The sequence below is a fragment of the Lygodium microphyllum genome, chromosome 21 (genome assembly GCF_053477565.2).
Source record: "Lygodium microphyllum isolate KBCC chromosome 21, Lygodium_microphyllum_v1.1.10, whole genome shotgun sequence".
Lineage (NCBI taxonomy): Eukaryota > Viridiplantae > Streptophyta > Polypodiopsida > Schizaeales > Lygodiaceae > Lygodium > Lygodium microphyllum.
Window position 1 is genome coordinate 92481787 of NC_141155.1, and position 22226 is coordinate 92504012.

Here is a 22226-nt window from a genome sequence, read left to right on the forward strand (position 1 = left end):
CACCAAGCACAACCAGAATAATGAGTTTAGGTAAGTTCATTCTCCTAGACATGTTACATGATATAAAAGGCTCAGTCGTACAATTGAACAATCAACCAAGGTTCTTAAAGTAGAGATGATAAAACAAGACATACAGTTGTAGATGCATGTTGCTTCAAAAATGCGACTTACTTCCACACACAAGTTGTTTGAATTTACAACATGTTCTGGAAATGAGGAACGAGCTTCTTCTACCAGTCATTTTTCCAAATTCTTTCATTTTTTGTCTTTCCACGAGCTAGGCAAGTAGAACTTTTCCAGTTGAAATTCTATGGATTTGCCTTCGCAAAGGCCAACCTCTTTGCTACTGGTTTTAATCCAAGGCACTGATAACTGGCTGAGAGGCCAGCACGTCTCTGAAATGCCACTGGAGCCCAGCTCGAAGGTGCAGACCATATTGTCCCTTGTGATGATAATTATGATATGAAGCAGAGTATTAAGACCATTAATTTCAGGCATTGAAGGAACATAGTCGCTTCCACAAGGGATCAGATATGTTTTGATATCTAGCTATAGGCTTCTCACAGAATACGAAAAAGCCCTGGTATTTCACCCTTCTGGGTGGTCCACCAGTGGCCTGGAAGCCTGATACATCGTGATAAGAGCTCACCAAGGAATGAAATTACACAGGCATGCCCTGCTGTTCCATACCTTGGGTGCATCCATTCGCCACCTAGCTTGTCTGCCAGCCATATTCTGCAGGTGTCACTACCAATGGCTTTCAATCTGATCCCCTAGAGATCTTGGAACTCGTTAACTTGTGTGTAGACTAGTGAGGGTCCTCCTTCGGAAGCATGACACAGCAAACATTAATGACGGCTAAAGAGGTCATCAACACCAATTTCCCACTCACATCACTTTGGACCCACCTTCAACTTTAGTGTCACCATACCTTACAGGAAGCCACCTGGGCTACTCTTCCGACTTAGCTGCCTTATTGAAAGAGATCTCTAGTTTCAAACTGTTGGTTATGTACTTTAATCCAATTTAAAAAATGAAGAAACCTTTATCAAGCTTATACGGTGCAAGTCTTACTCAGCCATTTGCACAAGGCCTGTGAGCTTTGCATACAATCCAGATAAGAGCAACACAAGACAACAGCAAGCAAGAGAGTGCATCATGTATGCGTGCATACTGTAGATATCTCCAGTTTGCCAGTCTGCAACACCTATCCGCTCACAATCTCATTGGTAACTTGAAACACATGGTATCTGGAATTAAGAACACAAAATGTACACAAGTCCATAAGACATCAAATGTGGCCTCTTTTTGAGCAATCTGAGTAGTTTGTACCGAATATTCTGTATAAATTTTAACATGAGCCAGTATCCACGACCACACCAATATTGTACGACTCTTCTCACAAATCTTAATTCTGAGATGCTGACAGGCCATTATTAGCTGTAATAATATTGCGAGAGGGAAGGCTAATTGTACAGAAGTTCCAAATGTGTTCAGAGCTCACAAGTCTGATAATGATTGTTTGTCCATCTAAGTGTGCGAGTGTCGTTCTGTGATTGACAGCAATGTGGTTGCCTCTCCAAAAATCCCAGTCAGTCTGTTGTCACTCGCACCTGTTCAGGCACTTGATTTGGATTATGCTGCTAAAAGTATCCGTTCTGCAACTAACAGAGAATAGTTAATGCTCAGGCCTCAAACAAATATTACATGGTAACCTGATCTTAATTTGGCTCAAGGTAAGATAAGGTCACTGAATTTGATAGAAGAGGACAGCCATTCCATTTGAAGATGTCACAATATCTCACCTTCCCCTTTGCTAGCATTCTGAGACTCATGACCATCAGCCTCAGAATCTGCATGAGTGACTACAGGAAGTACATTGCTTGGAGGACTCGGCAGATCAAGAATGTCATCAGTTTCAGCTTCTTTGTCCCTCTGCTCTCGCACTTCTGATTTCACAGATGGTGCTTCTGCCAATTCTGCTATTGCTTGCTTCGGGGCCTTGTTCGCTTCCACAGGTCTTTCCTCATCTGGTCCTTCAGTTGCAACAGCTGGTCTGGGCACATTTGGCAAACTTTCTAGTGCCATCTGTATCCAGAAGAAAAGCGCACAAATGTGATTACCATGCACAGAATACTCACTATGAAGGTCCACAAAACAACTATGGCAGGAAAGCACCACGCTCATAATAAAACCCTTTCAGGAAACTGGTATTCCAAAGTTGCATGTCAAGCAGACAAATGAAGCAGAAATAAAGAATTTCAAGCTGCAGTAAAAACAACCAAGAGGCTCCATATCAAGAACCTCTATGAAGGTTCTGGACGCATGGTTTTTACACTTTCTAAACCAAACACCGTTCAGTGACACACTAAGTAGTACTGGTGTAATTTAAGGACTGGTCTATGACTCTGAAAAAGCACAGTAAATCATTCAACTATCTAGCATCATAGTTCATCAACACGAGACTGAAACATCAGCCGGAGCTCCTATATGATAAAATCATCATAAATCATCAGTGGCTTGTGATAACTGACAAATGAAACATTGAACTTTTTCAAAATAAAAAAATAAAAATTTTGAACCTTAGTTTCCAGCTCATCAAATTCTGCGAGCACTGCTTCCTCATCTTCAGCTGTAAGACGTTCCCCAAGCACTGCATTTATTTCCTGCATTCAACCAGTTTTCTTTCGTCAGAACACAAATGCTTCCTTGACAATCAACAGACGTATTGAAGCTTCAGTGGAAACAATCAAAAGCCTCTAGTGCATTCCATTTGGTGGCCTAGAGAATCTGTAGCAAGACTTTTGTCATAAACAGTTAGATGGGAGCCTTTAAATAGTTTCTTCTTTTTTTTGGATATCTCCCACAAAGGTACACTATCTTAGCTGTATTTGTCTTCATAAAGCCTGTTTCTCCTCTTGTTAAATATGCACCTTACATGAAGACTAAAGTTTATATACAATAAAACACCTACCCTTTTACCCCAAGAGTACTCCTAATCCTCTCTGTTTTCTGGCAAACAGAGTAAAGCAATTTTTTGGCAAGCTTGAGAGATAAAATAGGACCTTCCCTGAAACAGTTGATGGCACAATAATTATGGAGATAGGAGAAATCTCAGAAAAGGCCACAAACAGCAGGGTCTGCTTGTTAGCAATGTACATTTCATGGGTGCTAGGCCATTTGTTTAGGCCTTGTATTGGGCACCTTTATAGGCAGTTGCTACTTTAGGGCTAGCTCATTTGTCTCCCCCCGGTCCCTATATGTACTCCATTCCTCCCTTCTTGTTGTCACATCTACTTGGAGAGAGGGAGTCTAGAGGTACTACCAGTCACCACACGTGCCATTCACTTGAGTGGTTTGTACAATACAACTCTTGCATTGCAATTTGTGCTATGGCTCCCATTGCCCATTTGATGATTGTTTGAGTTCTTTGCAGTGTTCTTCTCTGTTCATTGTATGCTTGCAGTCTATTACAGCAGTGTCTCTTTGCTTCCATTGCTTTCCACTACTTTGACATGGTATCAGATGTCCATGTTGGTGATCTTGGTGCTGTGTGCTGCTGTTCTTCCCTGCGCACAGTCTCAGCTGTGTGTTTTCAGTGCAGCCCATAACTCTGTTTCACTGCTGCAACCTGATCAAGGTGCTAGGCAACTCTTTCCTGAGCTGGTCAACTGGTTTTCCTCCTCCCAACTCTGCATTTTCAGATCTAATATGCTGCACCCTATCTCACGCTGCCCCCATTGCTTTTTGGGATGTTATGTGCTGCCTCACATTGAATTTCTCCTCGTGCTTCAGCTGTCAACTCTTCCTTTTCACCCTATTGGATTTGTGTTATGGCTGAGTATACTTTTGCTTCACGTTATGCTTTAACGAGGGGTTTGCACATATCAGTTATCGTGTCTCATACAATACCTTTATTGTTTATCCCATTTGTATGTGCTTACTTTAACTCTGAACTATGATTGAACTTTTGAACCTTTCCTTCTAATTGTTCAAGCTGGTTGACCACGAGTACCTCAAGTGTCTCCTCTCTCACTACATTCTATGATTGAACTTTTGAACCTTTCCTTCTAATTGTTCAAGCTGGTTGACCACGAGTACCTCAAGTGTCTCCTCTCTCACTACATTCTATGTAATCAAGTATCCCAAGACAAGGTAGACATTGTAGACTTTCTTACGAAGGCATGAAATGTATGAATAGCGCAAAAAATAAACAATATCCACTAGTAGACTACCAAGTGTCTGAGTGTCCAACCCAATCTAAATCATTGGCTTGTAGCTACAAGTCTCCCCCCCAAAAAAAATAATACATATGTGTGAGTACCTTGCAAATAGTGAAAGATCCGCTTAACAGCTTGTCAATGTATTATGCAATGTCCATGGGCTATGCGTAAACCTACTCACCTAAGATATTGCAAACTGTATGTCAAGGCCTGTGTCACAAGGATAAATAAGACAGCCAACGATCTCATTGTCGATTGCAACATCAAGCATCTCACTACCATCATGCATGGATAGCTTCAGCCCTAGCTCCATCAAAATGCTCATAGGCTTCCAATCTTGCATGTCGAATCTATGCAAGAGCTTGTCCACATACTATGATTGTGATATGATGATACCATTCTAATTTTGGGTGAATTGAATCCCCAAATAATAGTGTAAACAGCCCACATCTAACATAACAAAAGCATGTTTCAAATCAGCCTTAAAATCTACAATTTTATCCTCTGTAGGTCTGGTTAGCAGCATATCCTCTACATAGAGAATGATAACCCGCAAGTGGCCTCCTTCGTTCTTAATGTAGAGAGTGGGAGCACTTAGACTATTTTTTGAACCCAATGCTAGCTAAATAAGCATCACTTTTTGAATACCATGCACTAGGAACTTGTTTTAAACCATAAAGAGCCTTATGCAACTTACAAACCAATTACTCTTTTCCTTTCACCACAAACCCTAGAGGTTCACAAACCCTAGAGGCTAAGACATAGACATCCTCATGAAGGTCCATTCAAGAATGCTGCTTGCACTTTCCAACTATAATGTGTAGTTGTACCAATAACACACCTCACAGTACTTATACTGGATATAGGAGCAAATGTCTCCTCATAATCTATGCCTTTCTTTTGGGCACAGCCTTTTGCTCCCAAGCATGCCTTATACCTGTTAATGGTGCCATCACCCTTGCACTTGAGTTTAAAAACCCGTTTGGTGCCAATAGCTTTCTTGCTAGGAGGTAACTCAATAAGATCCCAAGCACAATTAGTGGCCATAGAGTCCAACTCTTCTTGCATGGCCTATATAACTAATGTGCATCTTGTTGTGCTTCATTAAAAGTAGGCTCATCATCATCCAACAATGAGCTCATAAACACATGCTCATCAAAAGGAGTCTCTACTTCCATACTGTCAACCAAATGTGTCCCCTCTACATCATGCACTGCCTGTCTAGCAACCCTTCTAATGCTCTAAGGTAAGGGGGCATCAATTTTACTCTCTTGGAAAGTCTGTAACAGCCATCTAGAGACTATTTTTGCTGCATTTACAGCAGCCCTTTCTTGCTCAACTGCATGTTCTACTTCAAGGTGCATACCATGATCAATTAATGGTTGTTCAAGGGCAACAGCAACAACTTGCTATAATACATCTGTTTGGACATTTATAGCAAGCTCAGATCCCAATGTGAGTGATAGAAGACCTTCAAAAACATCACCCGAATCATATATGGCTGGCATTTCAAACTGGTCGTGTGAAAAGGCTGCATTTTCAGCAAAGATAACATCCCTACTGACAAAAACTTTACGAGTGCGTGGATCATATAATCAATAGCTCTTGCTTTCCAAACTGTAGCCAACAATGATACATTTAATGCCTTATCATTGAGCTTTCCAAGAAGCTCTTTTGACACATGAGCATAGGTTATGCATCCAAACAATGAAAGTAGTCAACTTTCAGTTTTCTCTAATGCCAAGCCTCAAAAGGAGTGAGAGTTTTACGTGCCTATATAGTTGCATGATTCAACATATGATTGGCACACTAAAGGCCCTTGAGCCAAAATTTATGTGGTAGCCCCTTAGATTTCAACATGCATCTAGTTATCTCCATGCATGTGTGAGTTTTCCTTTTAACCATGCCATTCTATTCCTCACAATGGCCTAATGTGTGATAGCATTATCAAGCAAAAATGCCTCAAATGCACGAGACATGTATTCCCCCCTCTGTCCATGCAAAGTGTTTGTACTTTCAAACCTATTTCAGCCTCTAGCTTTGCAAAGTGCATAAACACAACAGATTTTTCCTTAAGAACATACATCCATGTATACCAAGAGTAGTCATCTATGAAGGGGACAAAATATAGATGACCCCCAAGAGCTCATGTTTGCAGGGGACCACATACATCAGAATGTATAAGCTGCAACTTATGGACAAAACGCATTGCACCATCCTTTTTGAAGGCAAAATGATGCATCTTTCCCAAAATACATCCCTCACATGCATGGGGGGTGGGGTCTGAACAGGAGGTAAGGCATCCACCATTTGACAATGCTAAAGTGCCATTAGACTACCAAAACTCATGTGGCCATAATCAACATGCCATAACTCCACATTCTGCATAGCGGGCATGAGTGTGCTAACTGCCAAAGCATCATGAGATCTCCTCTCATATGTATCCAACAAGAAAAGGCCTTTAAACAAAGTGCCTAACAAGTGAAGAGCATAATCAAGCTCTTTGTCTCTCACAATGCACTTGTCATCCTCAAATATGGCCTACAAACCTTGTTTATTGAATGTTGAAATTGACAAGAGATTTTTTGTGATCCCACGCACCAACAAAACATCCAAAAGCATAAAGTCTAATCCATCTACAGCAGTAATCAGCACTAAACCAATGCCACAGACATTATAACTAGAGTTATTTGCACATGTAACTAATAGACACTCCCGTGAAGTGATGTGCCTAGATGCCCCACTATGAAAGTACCATGTATGTTTCGTTTCAACAACATTTAATGCAAAATCAACCATATAATTGTCATAAATGTATGTCAAAAATGCATAATCTTCCTCAACAAAGTTGATTGTAGCATCCACATCCAAAGACCAAGTGACAAATGTCTCTTGAACAACTAAACCATAGTCTTTCTTCTTCCCCTTGACATATCTTTTCTTGCATTCCTCAATGTCAGCTCAGGCATAAGTCTGGTGGGCTAGGCATGTGGGCTCTGTTAGAGATCAGCGCCTGACCAGGACTGCACAGAGTCGGACTGTACAGTCGGACTGCCACGTGGCAGTCCGACTGCCTGCAGTCCAGTTGGCTGCATTTAATGCAGCCGACCTGCCCTATTTTTTGCCCAGATTCTGACTATAAATAGCCAAGTTCTTCAGCAGTCTCCCGCACTTCTCTGCTCACAGATTACAGACTGGTGGCACGCGCAGATTCCGTCTCTGTTCGCAGATTTCAGACAGGAGACAGTGCAGACTGCAGTGGACTTCGAGGTAAACAGCAGGTTGCATCGTCGAGGTGGAGACACGCAGTCCAGCGCACTGCGCCCGTGTACATATCTGAATATCTTTGTATACAGCACACTTTATACAGCAGATCTTCATCTTCCACTGTCTCTTTCTCTCTCTTCTCTCTTTTCGTTCTCTCTCTCTCAGTCCTACACTTCCGCACCGCTGCACTCTGACATGGTATCAGAGCAGTGTTAGAGGGCTGACTGAGCACAGAACCAACCTGAAGAGGAGTTTCTATCGCGACACAAGGTTGCGTTTTCAGCATTTGAGGGCAGGCAGGAGGACTGCGCCTCAGAACAAGGCAGCTTTCAAGTGCAGGTTTTGCTTTTTCATCGCCTCCAGCGGGTGAAGAAGTTTCAGGACGCGGAAGAGCCTTAGCAGGCTGAGTTTTCACAGTCAGAGGGGGCTGCTTTTGTGTTTGTGAAGGCATTACAGGTGAAGATGTCTACAGAGATTGACTTGGAGTTCCAGACGATTATGGACCGGAAGGTGCCTATCTTACCGGCTCTTCCCGCAGATCAGAAGCTCGATGGCGACAACTATCGCATCTTGCGCGTCATGATATTGGCCATCCTTGAGTCCTATGATTTGGCGGAGCTTGTACAGGAGGAGATCGACCGGCCCTCAGTAAGAGATGAGTCCAAACTCTCTCCCGATGTTCGTGCGGGGTTGGCCAAGGCTCAGTCTCACTGGAACAAACTAAATGCCAGGATTCATTCCTTTCTTTTTCTATCTTGTACTACAGCCGTGATAGCTCACATCGAGCACTTGACGGTGGCTCGAGAGATATGGCTGGAGCTTGATCAGATGTACAACTGAATGACCCTTATGAAGCGGGTTTCTTTGGAGGTTCAAATGCGGACCTTGTCCGTAAACAAGTCTTCTTCGTTGCGGGAACATATCAACAAGCTTAGACAGCTTCAGATGCAAGTTCAGAATGCGAGGAAGCCGATTTCCTCCGAAGACATGGCGATCACACTATTGTCCCAATTGCCGCCACGATTCGGTACTTTCTACTCTGCCCTTATTGCTTCAGGGCGAGAGTCTACTCTTTGTTGGGAAGAGTTGGTTCCTATGGTCTTGGACCAAGAGGAACAACTAAAGGGACAGAATGCTTCCAAGTCAGAGGCACTGACAGGTCAAGCCTCTCAAAAGAAGAGAAAGGACCAAAAGAAGAAGAAGGGGGATAACAAGTCAAAGAAGGACAAGGACAAGGACAAGGACAAAGAATCCACATGCCATATTTGTGGAAAGACTGGCCATTGGAAGAAAGATTGCCCTGACAAAGACAAGAAGAACACGAAGGATTCTGGAGCAGTGGCTGCACCCTCATCAGCTGCATTTCTTCATCTAGCTGTCATTGAGGACTCTTCACCCAATGCTTCTGATGCTGCGATGACAGCTCCCCAGGCTCGAGAGTGGATCGTTGATAGTGGTGCCTCCCGGCACATGACTCCTTTATCAGATGGTGTTGCCCAGTTGCGACCCTCGCGTGGGCAGATTCTCATTGGAGATAGCTCTTTTGTATCTATTGCAAGACGGGGTAAGATGCACCTTATTCCAGATGGACGTGGTGGTACCCATACCTCAGCGGTCTTACATGTCCCAAGTTTAGGGTATCATCTCCTGTCAATTCATAAGATTTGCTCCCTTGGACTTTTGGTGGAGTTTGACAGTAATTCGGTGCAAGTCCTTGATCATGGGTCAAGGAAGGTTCTATCATCCGAATATGAGGAGAACAGCATCTATAAATTGAAGTCTTCCACCGCCCTCTCTACTCTTATTCTTACCTCTCAAACACAGTCAGAGTTATGGCATGCTTGATTTGGTCACCTCAACTATGATTATCTTCGGAGGGCGTCACGTGGACAGCTTGTTCGAGGGTTGCCGAATATAGTGGTGAGCCAGCAGCCATGTGTCTCCTGCATTCGTGGGAAGCAGCATAGGGATGCCATTCCCCACACAGCTTTGCGGCGGTCTACTTCACCGATGGAGCTTGTATCTACGGATCTATGTGGCCCTATGAGGAACGAGTCCTTGCGTGGGAGCTCTACTTCATGCTGATCGTAGATGACTACAGCAGGATGATATGGGCCTATTTCTTGGCATTGAAGTCAAAAGCTTTCTCCCACTTCAAGGATTGGCTTCTCTTTGAAGAGAACCGATCAGGCCGGAAATTGAAGACCTTGCGATCCGACAAGGGTGGTGAATTTGTTTCTAATGAGTTTGCTCGTTTTTGTGTAGATAAAGGTATTCACCAGGAATTTGCTAATACCAACACTCCTCAAGAGAATGGCATTCTTGAACGGAAAAACCGCAGTGTGATCGAGATGGCGCGCACCATGATGGAGCACCGACAGACCCCTCAAGTTCTGTGGGCCGAGGCTGTAGCTACTGCAGTCCACATCCTTAATCAATCCCCCACTTCGGCCGTTGATGGGATGACACCTTTTGAGGCTTACTTTGGGACTAAGCCCGATGTTACTTACTTTAGGGTCTTTGGGTGTGATGCCTATGTTCACATTCCCAAGGCTCACCATGATAAATTTGAAGCAGCTTCCCAAAGACACGTATTTGTTGGCTACAGCTCCCAGTCCCAGGGCTATCGATCGTATGATCCCATCAAGCGGAATGTGTACACTAGTCGTGATGTGCGGCTTGTGGAGGTTCCGGCCATATCAACGGGTGAGGAGCATCCCGTTCTTGGAGATCCAGGGGAGAGTTGGGCTCCTGCTACAGTTCCATTGGAGCCCGTGCCTTTTGATTATGATTCTGTTTCTGACACAGAGTCTACTGTTCCACCGGTCACCCCTGAGGAGTTACCACCGGTGGATATTCCAGAGTCTTCAGCTGATGGCGAGAGACGAGGGGAGGTTCGGCCTCCTTCTCGATGGGCCCGTGACACACTCCATGATTCAGGGATCGAGGAGGTTCCTGAGGAGTGGGGACCGCAAGCTGGTCCGCGGCGGTCACGGAGGCACCAAGCACATTCTACGGAGCTTGTTTGCTCTAACTATTGTTTGATGACCCGTGTTATGCAGGATCGCGAGCCCACCTCCGTGAAGGAGGCTTTACAGTCCGCACCATGGAAGAAAGCTATGGAAGCCGAGTTGGAGGCTATTGAGAGAAATGGCACTTGGTCACTCGTGCCCCGCCCCCCGAATAAGAAGGTGATTGGCGTCAAATGGGTCTTCAAGACCAAATACCTTAGCGATGGTTCTTTGGATAAGCACAAGGCTCGTCTTGTTGCTAAAGGTTTTGCACAACGCCCAGGGATTGATTGTCATGATACTTTTGCCCCCACTGCTCGCATGGCGACCATTAGAGCTGTTCTTGCCTTGGCTGGCCATAGGAGATGGCCTGTCTACCAGTTGGATGTGAAGTCGGCCTTCCTCAATGGTGATTTGAAGAAGGAGATCTATGTTGAGCAGCCTCCTAGCTTTGGATCTTCAAATGGGAAAGTCTACAGGTTGAAAAAGGCCTTGTATGGCCTCAAGCAGGAGCCGCGTGCATGGAACGAGAAGATTGATTCGTTCCTTCAGTCTCAGTTGGGATATCGGCGTTCTAAGGCCGATCCGCAGCTTTATGTTCACACTTCCGAGGATGGTTGTGTGTTTTTTGTGTTGTATGTTGATGATTTGATTGTCACAGGTGATCATGCACAGCAGGTCCAAGAGACGAAGTCAACTTTACATCGGACGTTCAAGATGACGGACTTGGGTCTTCTCCATTTCTTTTTGGGCCATGAGATTTATCGGTCTCAGAGGGGGATCTTCATCTCTCAGCAGAGATATGTATAGGAGCTCTTGGTTTCTTTTGCGATGGAGGATTGTCGGCCCCTTTCTACTCCTATGGATCCGAACTGGAAGGCCACTTCCCATTCAGCTTCTCCTATGGCGGATGCTTCCCGCTATCGTCAGTTAATTGGATCATTGATTTGGCTCCTCAACACTCGTGTTGATCTTTGTTTTGCTGTTGGGCTCTTGGCAGGGTTTATGAGTGAACCTCAGACGGTGCATTGGCAGGCTGCTCAGAGGATGCTTCGATATTTGAGGGGGACGTCTGATTTAGGGATTCATTATCCCGCAGGGACAGATGGTTCAGATCTTGTACTTGCAGGTTGGAGCGACTCGGATTGGGCCGGTGATGTGGACCATAGGGGGTCTACTACAGGTTACTGTTTTACCTTGGGTGCAGGTGTTATCTCATGGAGTAGCAAGAAGCAGCCCACGGTAGACCTTTCGTCTACTGAGGCGGAGTATCGGGCCGCGTCTTCCACCACATGTGAGGCTGTGTGTCTTCGGAGATTATTGAAGGAGCTTGGGTGCCCCCAGACTCGTCCTACTTTGCTGCAATGTGACAATGAGAGTTGCATTGCCTTGGCACGGAATCCTGTTTTTCATGCCCGGACGAAGCACATAGAGATCCAATACCACTTCATCAGAGAGAAGCTTCTGGACGAGACAATCACTGTGGAGTACTGCAAGACGGAGGACAATCTTGCCGATTTGTTTACGAAGGCCCTTCCCCAGGCTCTACTTCGGTGACATTCCAGATCCCTCAGGCTTCTGCCCTACCCAGGCTCTAAGAGGGGGTGTTAGAGATCAGCGCCTGACCGAGACTATAAACAGGGCAGGTGTTACCATTTAATGCAGCCGACCTGCCCTGTTTTTTGCCCAGATTCTGACTATAAATAGCCGAGTTCTTCAGCAGTCTCCCGCACTTCTCTGCTCGCAGATTATAGACTAGTGGCACGCGCAGATTCCGTCTCTGTTCGCAGATTTCAGACAGGAGATAGTGCAGACTGCAGCGGACTTCGAGGTGAACAGCACGTTGCATCGTCGAGGTGGAGACACGCAGTCCAGCGCACTGCGCCCATGTACATATCTGAATATCTATCTTTCTATACAGCACACTTTATACAGCAGATCTTCATCTTCCACTGTCTCTTTCTCTCTCTTCTCTCTCTGCGTTCTCTCTCTCTCAGTCCTACGCTTCCGCACCGCTGCACTCTGACAGGCTCGACATCTAGCATTTCTTATGTGCCATTATTGTGGCATTTCCAACATTTATTACTCACCGACAAGCATTAAATGTTGGTCGATCTAGTCACATTTATGGCATTATTTAGTGCTTTATATTCACACTCCTCCATAGTTCATTCATTCACCACTTGCAAATTCCAGTGCAAGGTCATATTGGAGAAGGGGCGGTGCCAGTGCCCACACAGCCAATGACTCACTGTTGTACACGATTGTCTTGTATTTGGTATATGGATTCCATTCCAGAGCATATATCTGAGTTCTCCTTTGTATTGTTCTTATGTTTTCTCTTTTCTCTCTCTCTTGTCTAGTGTTCAGCAGTTTATTGCAGCATTCTTCTATGCTTCCATTGCTGCATCCACTTTTGATATGGTATCAAATTTCACTAACTATGCTCCTATTGCTGTTTTCTGCTGTTCCACATCTTCCATCACTCTTCTCTACCGATCCCTGATCTTCTTCTGTCTGCTACTAACTGGACAACTTGCTGCTGATCCAAATCAGCCTGTTTTCAGCCCTCTGCTGCCTGTGTTTTGTCTACAGCAGTTTGCATTTGCGTTTTCTGCAATATTTTAATGACTTGCGGCTGCATTTCATGCCTTTTTTTTTCTGCATTTTAACTCCAACTGACAACATTTTCAGCATGTATTAAACCTACAAGTTGGGCTACTATATGTTCAGGTTCTATTGGCTGTAATCTTCACCTTCTGGCTATGTTTGATCAGATTTTGTACCCTCCCAGCAGTTATTTTGTGATCACTGTCTCTACACTATGTGTGAACTTTGTTTAGTGCAATCTGTGCTATGTTTTGGCTGTACTCTTTCTCTAGTCCATTATTTCCTTTATCTTCTCCTACTATCCTCTCCCGATTGCTCCTCCCTACTGTTCTACTAATGACAAATTTCATAACCCTAATTACTTAACATGGAGTAATGTTATGAAAGCCTGGTTTGTGTAGAAGTGGTTATGGTATGTTGTTTTTGGAGCTATTGAGCATCATCAGTGCCCCATTCCTCTTCCAACTAATTTCAATGGGGACAAAGTTATGCTTCCATCAAATAGGATTCCAATGATGCCCATGCATGTTCTACTCTTCTTCATTGTATCTCTAAAGAGGTTCTTTTGGCAATCACCTCTTGCAAGACAACTTCAACGATATAGGCAAAGCTTCTGATGTTGTACGAGGCTCTCTCGACCATGTGTGCAGTTAACCTTTATGGACAACTCCAACAGATGAAGTTTGAGCTGAAGGATAATGTCCAGCCATTCTTGTTTTGTGTTTACACGAGTGCAAGATCTTTGTTGGGTTCAAAAGTATGTGTGTGTCTCTTCAAGTCATGGGTGATTGAACCCGTGACACAAAACACACAAAGAAATGAAAATGGGAAGGTCTTTTACCTCAAAGAGGCAGTGTCTAGTCCCGTACAATAATTCTAGAAAAGAAGATACATGAGTGAGAGAGGTGCAACAGGAGGATGACATGGTCTACCTAGAAGCTTAGAGACCCACCAAAGTAAGATATGGTTCAGAGAATGTGGGAGCTCCTAATGTCCTCATCTGACTCAAACTAAGGTGCACACGCAAGAGATGACTGCATGAAACTCATGACTGCTAAAAAAGACACCGTGGGGTGAAAGAAAATTAAGCTTCAATTATCTTGACAATTCGTTCCTGGCTACAATTTTGGGCTTGAGAGGGGGTGTTAAGCTAAAAATGCATTCTAAACTTAATTAGCTCTTAATAACAGCCCCAAACTCAAAATTACCAAACTTTTATTAAAAAGAAATGCAGTCCTAGAGTGTCAGTGTCCCATGAGCCAAACCCTAATTTGGGAGGACCCATCCATCTATAAATAAATAGGCTGCCCACCACTCAACCTTAATCTCGCTTTTGCAAATTGCAAGTGCCTAAATTCTGCTATTTACACCCCACATGAAGGATATCTCAGTTCAAGTTGCTGTCCACTGCTATTTGTTGCTAGCGACCGCTTCCCGACACCTCCTGGCTTCTGGCAACTATCGTTCAATCTGCATCCACCTGGTGTCTAGCTGCACTTTGCTGCTGTCCACCTTCTCCAACCTGATTTCACTGTTCAACACCTTAACCAGCTGCATTTATTGTAGTAGGAGCCCCTCTAAGAGTAGTCAATTACTACTAGTAGCGACATCAAATCTATTGTGTTCTATTGTTCTACCCTACTGTACAACTACCACATCATCATCTACTGGTGCATTGGTGTTGCAGCTATCACCTCCTATTTTCCTAATAGAACTCCATTGTTTGTTGCCCATCTATCACTAATCCAACTCCCTATTGTTGTGCCTGCTACTATAGGCATTCCTGGTGGTTGTTTCCCACGATTGAGGATCTGTCAAAGTACAATACACTCTCCAGGTCATACTCTCTACCCTAGTCCTAGAGACGTAGGAGTTCAGGGGTCAATATTTCACCTTTGCATAGTATAATTGCTACATTCAGCATCATTCATGTATTTAGCTTTTAGTATTCATTCATTATCTTCTTTGGTGTTGATTGCCTCCGAGTTACCCTAACCCTAATTCTGTACTTTATCAGTCTAGACTTTGTCATACAATTGTGTTTGTTATCTACAAACGAGTCTTTCTTTACATGGACCACCACCTAGCAAGTTTGCCTCTAAAGGTTCTATCATTCCTTGATCTCCTCTACCATGACACCTATTCTCCTCTAGTGCATGGCTTGGCATGCAACAAGGATATCCTTGCCCTATAGCAATGGGGTGATGGTCTTCATGTATCCCCAAGCCAAAGAGGAATGATTGTGCAGGCAACATTCCAGCATATTGATGCTTGCTATACCTTCATATAATGCGGTCCCTTAACAGAGAATCATCTTTGCTCCTAGTCTCAGCTCACACAAGGGGCAACTTTGGCAATCTAGCTAAAGGTGGGGAATCCACGGTCATGGTGTGCTTTAACAAGGCACTTATTAGAAACATAGAGACTCAATTATTTCCACTTTCTTTGATCAAGGTTTGAGTATGATCAATATTGACTTGGTGCTTCTTCTTAGATATCTAAACTAGGAGTTACTCAAAGTTTAAGTCTCGGAGTATTTTCACCGATGCATTCGGGTAATTTGAGCATCTTCTTCAAGCATCCCTTGTCATTGTTATATGTACTATGGTGGTACAGATTTTTGACAAATCATTGTTGTGGGACATGGTGATGGTTCCTAAGGACTTGTTGCTCCCCAACATTGCATATTTATTATTGTGTTGTCCACCCATGATCTAAGAGAGGGTGTCAAAAATGTACATTTCAATATTCATCATTTATTTTTCATCGTTCATCGTCTCTGAGTTATTCTTCACCTTTGTACTCTTCCATTATCACTTTGTATTTTGATGTAGACTTGTGTTTATCTTTGGTGCTCAATTGTTTCTTTGCAACACCCTCCTTGAAATCATGGCTGATCAATACGATGAAATATACAATGATAATGACTCATCATAGTACATACAACAATGACTATCTAATAGGACCATGGCTATCCAAGCAATGGATAATCAAACCACCACCAAGGTGCCTTGGAAAGGCATTGATGTCAATGTCAATCATACCAATCCCTTGACCACAAAAAGTAGTCAAAATCAAATCTTGATGCCTATTGTTGATGCCCTACAAAAGCATACATGACCATGGATTCCTCACCTTTGGCTAGACTACCAAGGTGTCCCCACATTAGAGCTCAAACTAGGAGTAGAGACTGCTCTCTGTCAAAAAAAACAATTCATCATGAACCTAGATGTCATACCCAACTCCAGGATTTCAAAACATACCAAACTTTAGAAATCCATGTAGAAACCCATACTCTAGGTTCACTACACTTGCCCATCAATGAGGCTAAGCTACCCCACCACCACCAGCCTCTCACACTCGCCTTTATGGCCTTCGCCTATAGAAGAAGGGCCCTTCACAGCCTTGACTTTTGCCTTGGCCAAAGGGTCTAAGTTGGACTTGGAATCAAAAGACGACAAGGATGATGACTCATCCGAGTCTTCATTACCATTCTTCTTCTCCTCCTCCCTCAGCTTGCATAATCCCACTAGTTCCATGCATTCCTTTTGATGACATAACAGGCTGTACCTAGATTCTGATGACATACCAGGCAGCTATGGCTGAGGTCCTCCTGAAGGCTGTAAATGCAGTGGTGTGGAACTCCAAGGGCAGTGACCAGCAGCACGTGCATCGTGCAGTCTAGACAGCAGCATCAGCAATTGGGGCACTAGAGTGTGGCTATGGAGACCTCTGATGCAGGCATACATGCAGGACAAGCAGTGGCAAGTTGGTGTAGCAGCAATAATACACCAGGCAGCAGCAGCCATAACTACCACTCCAGAGCATGTTGATTGAAGGATGTTGAACGCAAAAACACTTGGCTAAGTAGCGTGATGAGGGCTGAAGGCAATGATGATGGCAATTGCATTTTGATGTATGCAAATGTCAAATAAGATTTGCCTTACATACAATCAAGCAATGTCCATAAGACCTGATTGGAAAACATGCACGTGTGCACACGTGCGCACACGCGCAATCTCCCTCTCTCTCTCTCTCTCTCTCTCTCTCCAAGTTAAGATTGCATATGCTGCAGAAATCAGGACTCCCTGCACCAAAAAGTAAAAGTAATAGTACCTCTTGATATGCTTTAGCTTCCTCGGTTTCATCCATTAGCTTCTGCACATCTTCAATGTTTATCTCACTTTGCAAGTCCTTGATTGCTTTGTTCCCAGACTTCAGGCTCTCCAGAACAGCCTTTTGCTTACTGGCTAGCTCTATGTCTGACAACTGTCAGCAAGTGACTGCAATTAGAAACTGGAAAAACTTCAGATTAGAGATTGACAAAATAAGAACTTGCAACAAAACACAAGACTTCGCCAAGAGAAAATCCTCAAATCATATGCAAAACTGTGGCGATGCACAGGAGGATCACCAAGAGCAAAACAACAGTAAAAGCCACCTGTTGTTCTACATTCAGCAACCAAGCATCGACATTTTTCAGAAGATCCTCTTGCATTTTCTTCTTCTTGAGAGCAAGCAAGGCCCGATCGCGCTTTTTCTCTCTCACCAACTCCCTCGCGACTTCCTTCTCTCTATCTATGACTCTTTCCAGCTGGCACCAGAACAATAGGAATTTACCAAAACTGCCTCCATTAATCATCTGAGAGTCTAACCTTTCAAAACAAGCACATAAGGAACAGCGTACCTGTTGCTGATACACAGAGAGCTTCCTACGCTGTGTCTTCAGTGACAATATAGCACGATCAACTTCGGTCACTTTAGGTTTTTTGGTGAAGAGATTCCCCATAGCTACGCAAAAGAAGCCGCTCTTTGTTCTAGCTTCCCTGTTGTGCGGTCATAAGCATCCAACCGTACCTACAATCTGTGTTCTAGTTTGCTTAATATGCGCTTGAATGCATGAAAATCCAACCTATCGGTGATCTCAATTATGTGAGCAAGCTTGAAGTTTTGCTGTATTACCAACATCAGACATGCCTGTATCCAGATACGCTAGCTATGGCTTCCTGTTGATTATTTGCTTTCCGCGATTCGATCTTGGAACGTGGCCCTGAGAAAGTACGCAGAGAAGAAGAACCTCACCATATTTGTTTCGACATGAGGTCGGACCCGACCTTATATAGGTTCCTCAAAAGGAGGAGCGGCTTGTTTTCACACTCGCTGGCCGGACGGACTGTTATCTATCTATAGGGCTACGGGAACTGACATATATGCAAGCTGAGAGCTTTGCCTGACGTTGTCTTGCCGGATGTGGTATAACCTATAAATCACGGATAAGTTACTACAACACAAAATAGATGCTTATTTGGCCAAAAACCAAAGGCTATGCCAATGGGGTTGTGGTGTAGCGGTTTGGGTCTGGGTTGAGTTATGAGGGTGTGTGAGTTCAACCCCTGCGCACCTCATCCCAAAGGCATAATAAAAAATATATATTCGCTTCAAAAAAAAACCGATGGCTATTAAAGGTTGCATAACATTTGCTTGAGTATACCAAATGTAGTTTGTCAGGCAGTGATTTAGTACTTCCATTGCATTCCATCTTAAAGATAGAAGGTTGTCGGTCCATGTGTGCAACAACTTGCCTCCTCTTCATGTGCCCAAGGTGAGAGTGTCTTCTAATTGTGATTTGCGTCCAATTATAATTTTTTTCCTAAGTGGGATACAGGAATGTTTTATGATAATCAAACTATATATATATTATATGGAGCTCAAAAAAAAAACTTTGGAGCATTTTGATATTTTTACCAAGTAGATCTAGTTATAAATGAAGGATCCACAAAGAGTGATATTATATGGAGCTCAAAACTTTGGAGCATTTTGATATTTTTACCAAGTAGATCTCGTTATACATGAAGGATCCTCGTGATATTATATGGAGCTCAAAAAAAAAAACTTTGGAGCATTTTGATATTTTTGCCAAGTAGATCTCGTTATAAATGAAGGATCCACAGAGATATATTGAGAGGCCAATAGTGTGATACTTAGGGATGCATTGTTTTGAAGTTTCAGCTCAAACTCATCCACATATAATTCATCAACCTAACTGTTGCAACCCCTAATCTGTGCGGAGTGCATAATAGGACTACATTGTCTCATATAGAAATACATCTCATTGCTATAGGCAGTGCGAAAAATACCTAACATCGTAACAGGCAACTCATAGGAAACTCAGAAAATAATGACATAGAGACATGGGAATACATATTACAACACTAATAATCAACAAATCAGAAAACATAAATCAGAGAATATGCGAAAAATAGACAGAAACATAGAGAGTCATGGCGGCAACTCTCGGATCTCATGTATCATTATGAATATCCATCTTACAATAGGTCATGAGCATTAGGAATGATTAAAAAATGAGACAAACACCATAGATACCTCTTCAGATCACACCTAAGTTTGTTGAATGGTTAAATGATGATGCTAAACATGATGTGGTTCATGAGGATGTTGTTATAATAGGTATGCAAAAGAAGGTCCAATTCTCTAAAGTGAAGATGGAGACCATATCTTAAAAATCAGATTGTGTGCAACAGCAAAGGAGATGTTATGTCTCATGACAAGAAACCATTAGTTGCAATATATGTTCCTTATAGCCTTGAGGAAGCATGTTCTCTTATGTCTAGTTTGTATATGTTTATGGTTGATATGAATGCATGTGGTGCTATCAAAATGGATGTGGTTCAATCATTACAATAGTAGTTGTCTTTTATGAAGGCCAAGAAAGATACTCCACTCATTGAGATGGACAAAATGAAGTCGTTGTATGTTGGTGAAGTGGATGCTTTGAGAAGACAAATTGACAATTATGGTGACATGTTGTCAAAGTGTAAGATATCATCGACTGCATTTAAGAAGTGGACAACCACTATGCATGATAAATTTCAGAATGAGATTGATTTAGTGGCATGAGAGAATGCTAAACTTAAGACCGAGAGGATTCTCTTAGATGCATGACTCGAACCTTTGCTTAAGGTTGAGAAGTAACTTTTGAATGATTTGGAGGTGGACTTAGAAGGTTACGTTTTTATGTAGATAGATTTGGCTACTATGATGAATACATTATTTAGAGTTATGCCATTGTTGGGAGAATGTCTCACCTTATCTCTCAGCCATATGTAGTTGTGCAACAATCATTTGTTTATGAAAACTTGGAAGCATTGATTCATGAGAAGGATGTTCTCAAGGAGAAGCTGGAAGGAATGCAAGTTGAGTATGATAGACTTTGGGCATGATTACTAAGTTGCAAAGTGTAAAGCGACATGACAATGCTAAAATTCGGTTATCTGATTATGATGTTATGAAGGCTGACATCACTTCTTGCATGATATCACTAAACAGGTTAAGATAAGGGAGCTTCCATTTGATAGGATTCATGAAGTTGATGTTCTACCTTGTGCATCACATGAGAAGCATGCACAAGAATATCCTATCATTCGTTCTCATGATGCTCATGACCCTCATAGCTCATGAGGTTCTTTGCCACTGTCAGACTTTGTATTTCCATTATACTTATAATATGTACACCTATGTTTTGTGACAGTCTTCAAAGTGGATTATACAATCGCAATAAAGGGCTATAAGTATCCTAGTAGAGAGGCTCTACTTATCATTTCTCTATATGGCTTATCTCATGGTGCAAGGATGTGAGTGAGCCATAATTTTCCTCATTAGGTAGTTAGTTTTGGATAAGGCATTTGATACCATGACATGCAGGGGTTCGAGCCATCGCTATACCAGCCATCCATTGGGCTATGCTAGGTGTTAGCAATGGCTTGTTGCACTACGTTTGCCCTTAGCATGGTTAGAACCTTAGACATAGTAGTTCTATGTGTGAAGTAGTCTTTAGATGCCTCATGAAGTTGTACATCACCATGTGGTACATCATGTAAGGCAAATCCCATATTCAATGGAGCAACTGGCTTGACCTGAATCTCTGTCCTCCACAAGGATACCATCCACTAATTTCAATTTCTTGAAGGCATTAAGCTTCTCACCTTTTTGTGAATGCCATAGAGATGCATTAATTGTCAAACATACAACCTGCAAGTGTGCATACAAAGCCACCAACATCGATCCAATTCTATTCTTATGCTATTGTTTCCTAATAGTAAACGCATGCACCTCCTGCATAAGCTTGTCATGAAGAGTTCTTGGCCAATTAGGAATAGCAACATTTTTGGCATACCACAAGATTCCAAATGTATCCTTGGTGATTGTGTCAGTCTTGATGAAGAGAAGAAAACATTCCATGAACCATTTGATGAAATGTATCCTTGGTGATTGTGTTAGTCTTGATGAAAAGAAGAAAACATTCCATGAACCATTTGATGAAATACCTTATTTTGGGATCGGCATGCCTAAATACATAATGATTCCTTGCACCTGTGGCATTTCCAAAATCCTTTTGCATTGCTTCATTCGTACAATGTCAATGTTTAGGCCTATCATCGAGCTCAAGGGAAAAGACTTGAGACAAAGAGAAGGTGTAATTTCCAGCTCTCTCCCAATTTTACCATTTTCCCTAAGAATAGCTAGCTACTTTTTTGCACAAACATTGCTACTCCATGATTCCCATGGAAATTTGGCAAAAGACAATAACCCAATTTGCATCAGCCAGCCTCTAGTGCTAGGCTCTGATGTATCCATGTAGATAGTGCAATCAATCAAGGGAGCTGCCAACTCACCATCCTCATTGCTTAGCATGGCCAATGATGATTTTGGGGTTGTCTCCTTGGACCTTGAAGGTGTGATTTTAGGAGGGTTATCACTCCAATCTTCCTCATACGCTTCTTTTTGTTGCTATTGCCTCCTCTTCATGGGTAGCTTTTGATATTTCTTTCCCATAGTCTTCAAAATGACTCCACCAACAATGCCTTGTTGAAAATCTAGTTGTGAGAGAGGCTAAAAATAAGATGAAAGATGAAGACAAGGAAGCACAATATGGCACTAGGGACGTTTGGTGCTCCAAATGCATGAGCAAGGCAATGTTGCCCCTTTGTTGTAGTCCCCCTTTTTCCCCCTTTTTCAAATTCACACTAAGTGAAACTCCACAAAAAGAGGAAGTGTTCTACATACTGATTACATTAAGTACTTACAGTGAGTTTGA

At 42.8% G+C, this 22226-nt stretch overlaps 1 protein-coding gene across 6 annotated transcripts; it reads right to left on the reverse strand.

The window, feature by feature from the left end:
• Positions 1-1230: 1230 nt before the first annotated feature.
• On the reverse strand, positions 1231-18342 carry VPS20.2 (vacuolar protein sorting-associated protein 20.2). 6 transcript variants are annotated; one of them, XM_087662085.1, is made up of 7 exons: positions 18074-18331; positions 17799-17968; positions 17553-17705; positions 17228-17380; positions 2583-2666; positions 1806-2088; positions 1231-1664 (listed from the first exon to the last, which is right to left on the reverse strand). In XM_087662085.1, the coding sequence occupies exons 2-7, from the start codon at positions 17898-17900 to the stop codon at positions 1636-1638; spliced, it is 804 nt and encodes a 267-aa protein (XP_087518211.1). In that variant the 5' UTR covers positions 17901-17968; positions 18074-18331; the 3' UTR covers positions 1231-1635. The 6 variants fall into 6 exon arrangements, with proteins under 6 accessions (XP_087518211.1, XP_087518208.1, XP_087518209.1 ...); XM_087662082.1 differs by having other exon boundaries at positions 17553-17968; positions 18089-18342; XM_087662083.1 differs by having other exon boundaries at positions 17553-17975; positions 18089-18342.
• Between the last annotated feature and the right edge of the window lie 3884 nt (positions 18343-22226).

Coding starts and splice junctions, on each gene's coding strand:
- VPS20.2 (XM_087662082.1), bottom strand. CDS start 17,900: ATGGGGAATCTCTTCACCAAAAAACCTAAAGTGACCGAAGTTGATCGT. Junction 2,667..17,227: donor AAGCTAAAGCATATCAAGAG/GTACTATTACTT, acceptor GGTTGAATGCAG/GAAATAAATGCAGTGCTTGG. Junction 1,665..1,805: donor GAATGCTAGCAAAGGGGAAG/GTGAGATATTGT, acceptor ATTCTCTGTTAG/TTGCAGAACGGATACTTTTA.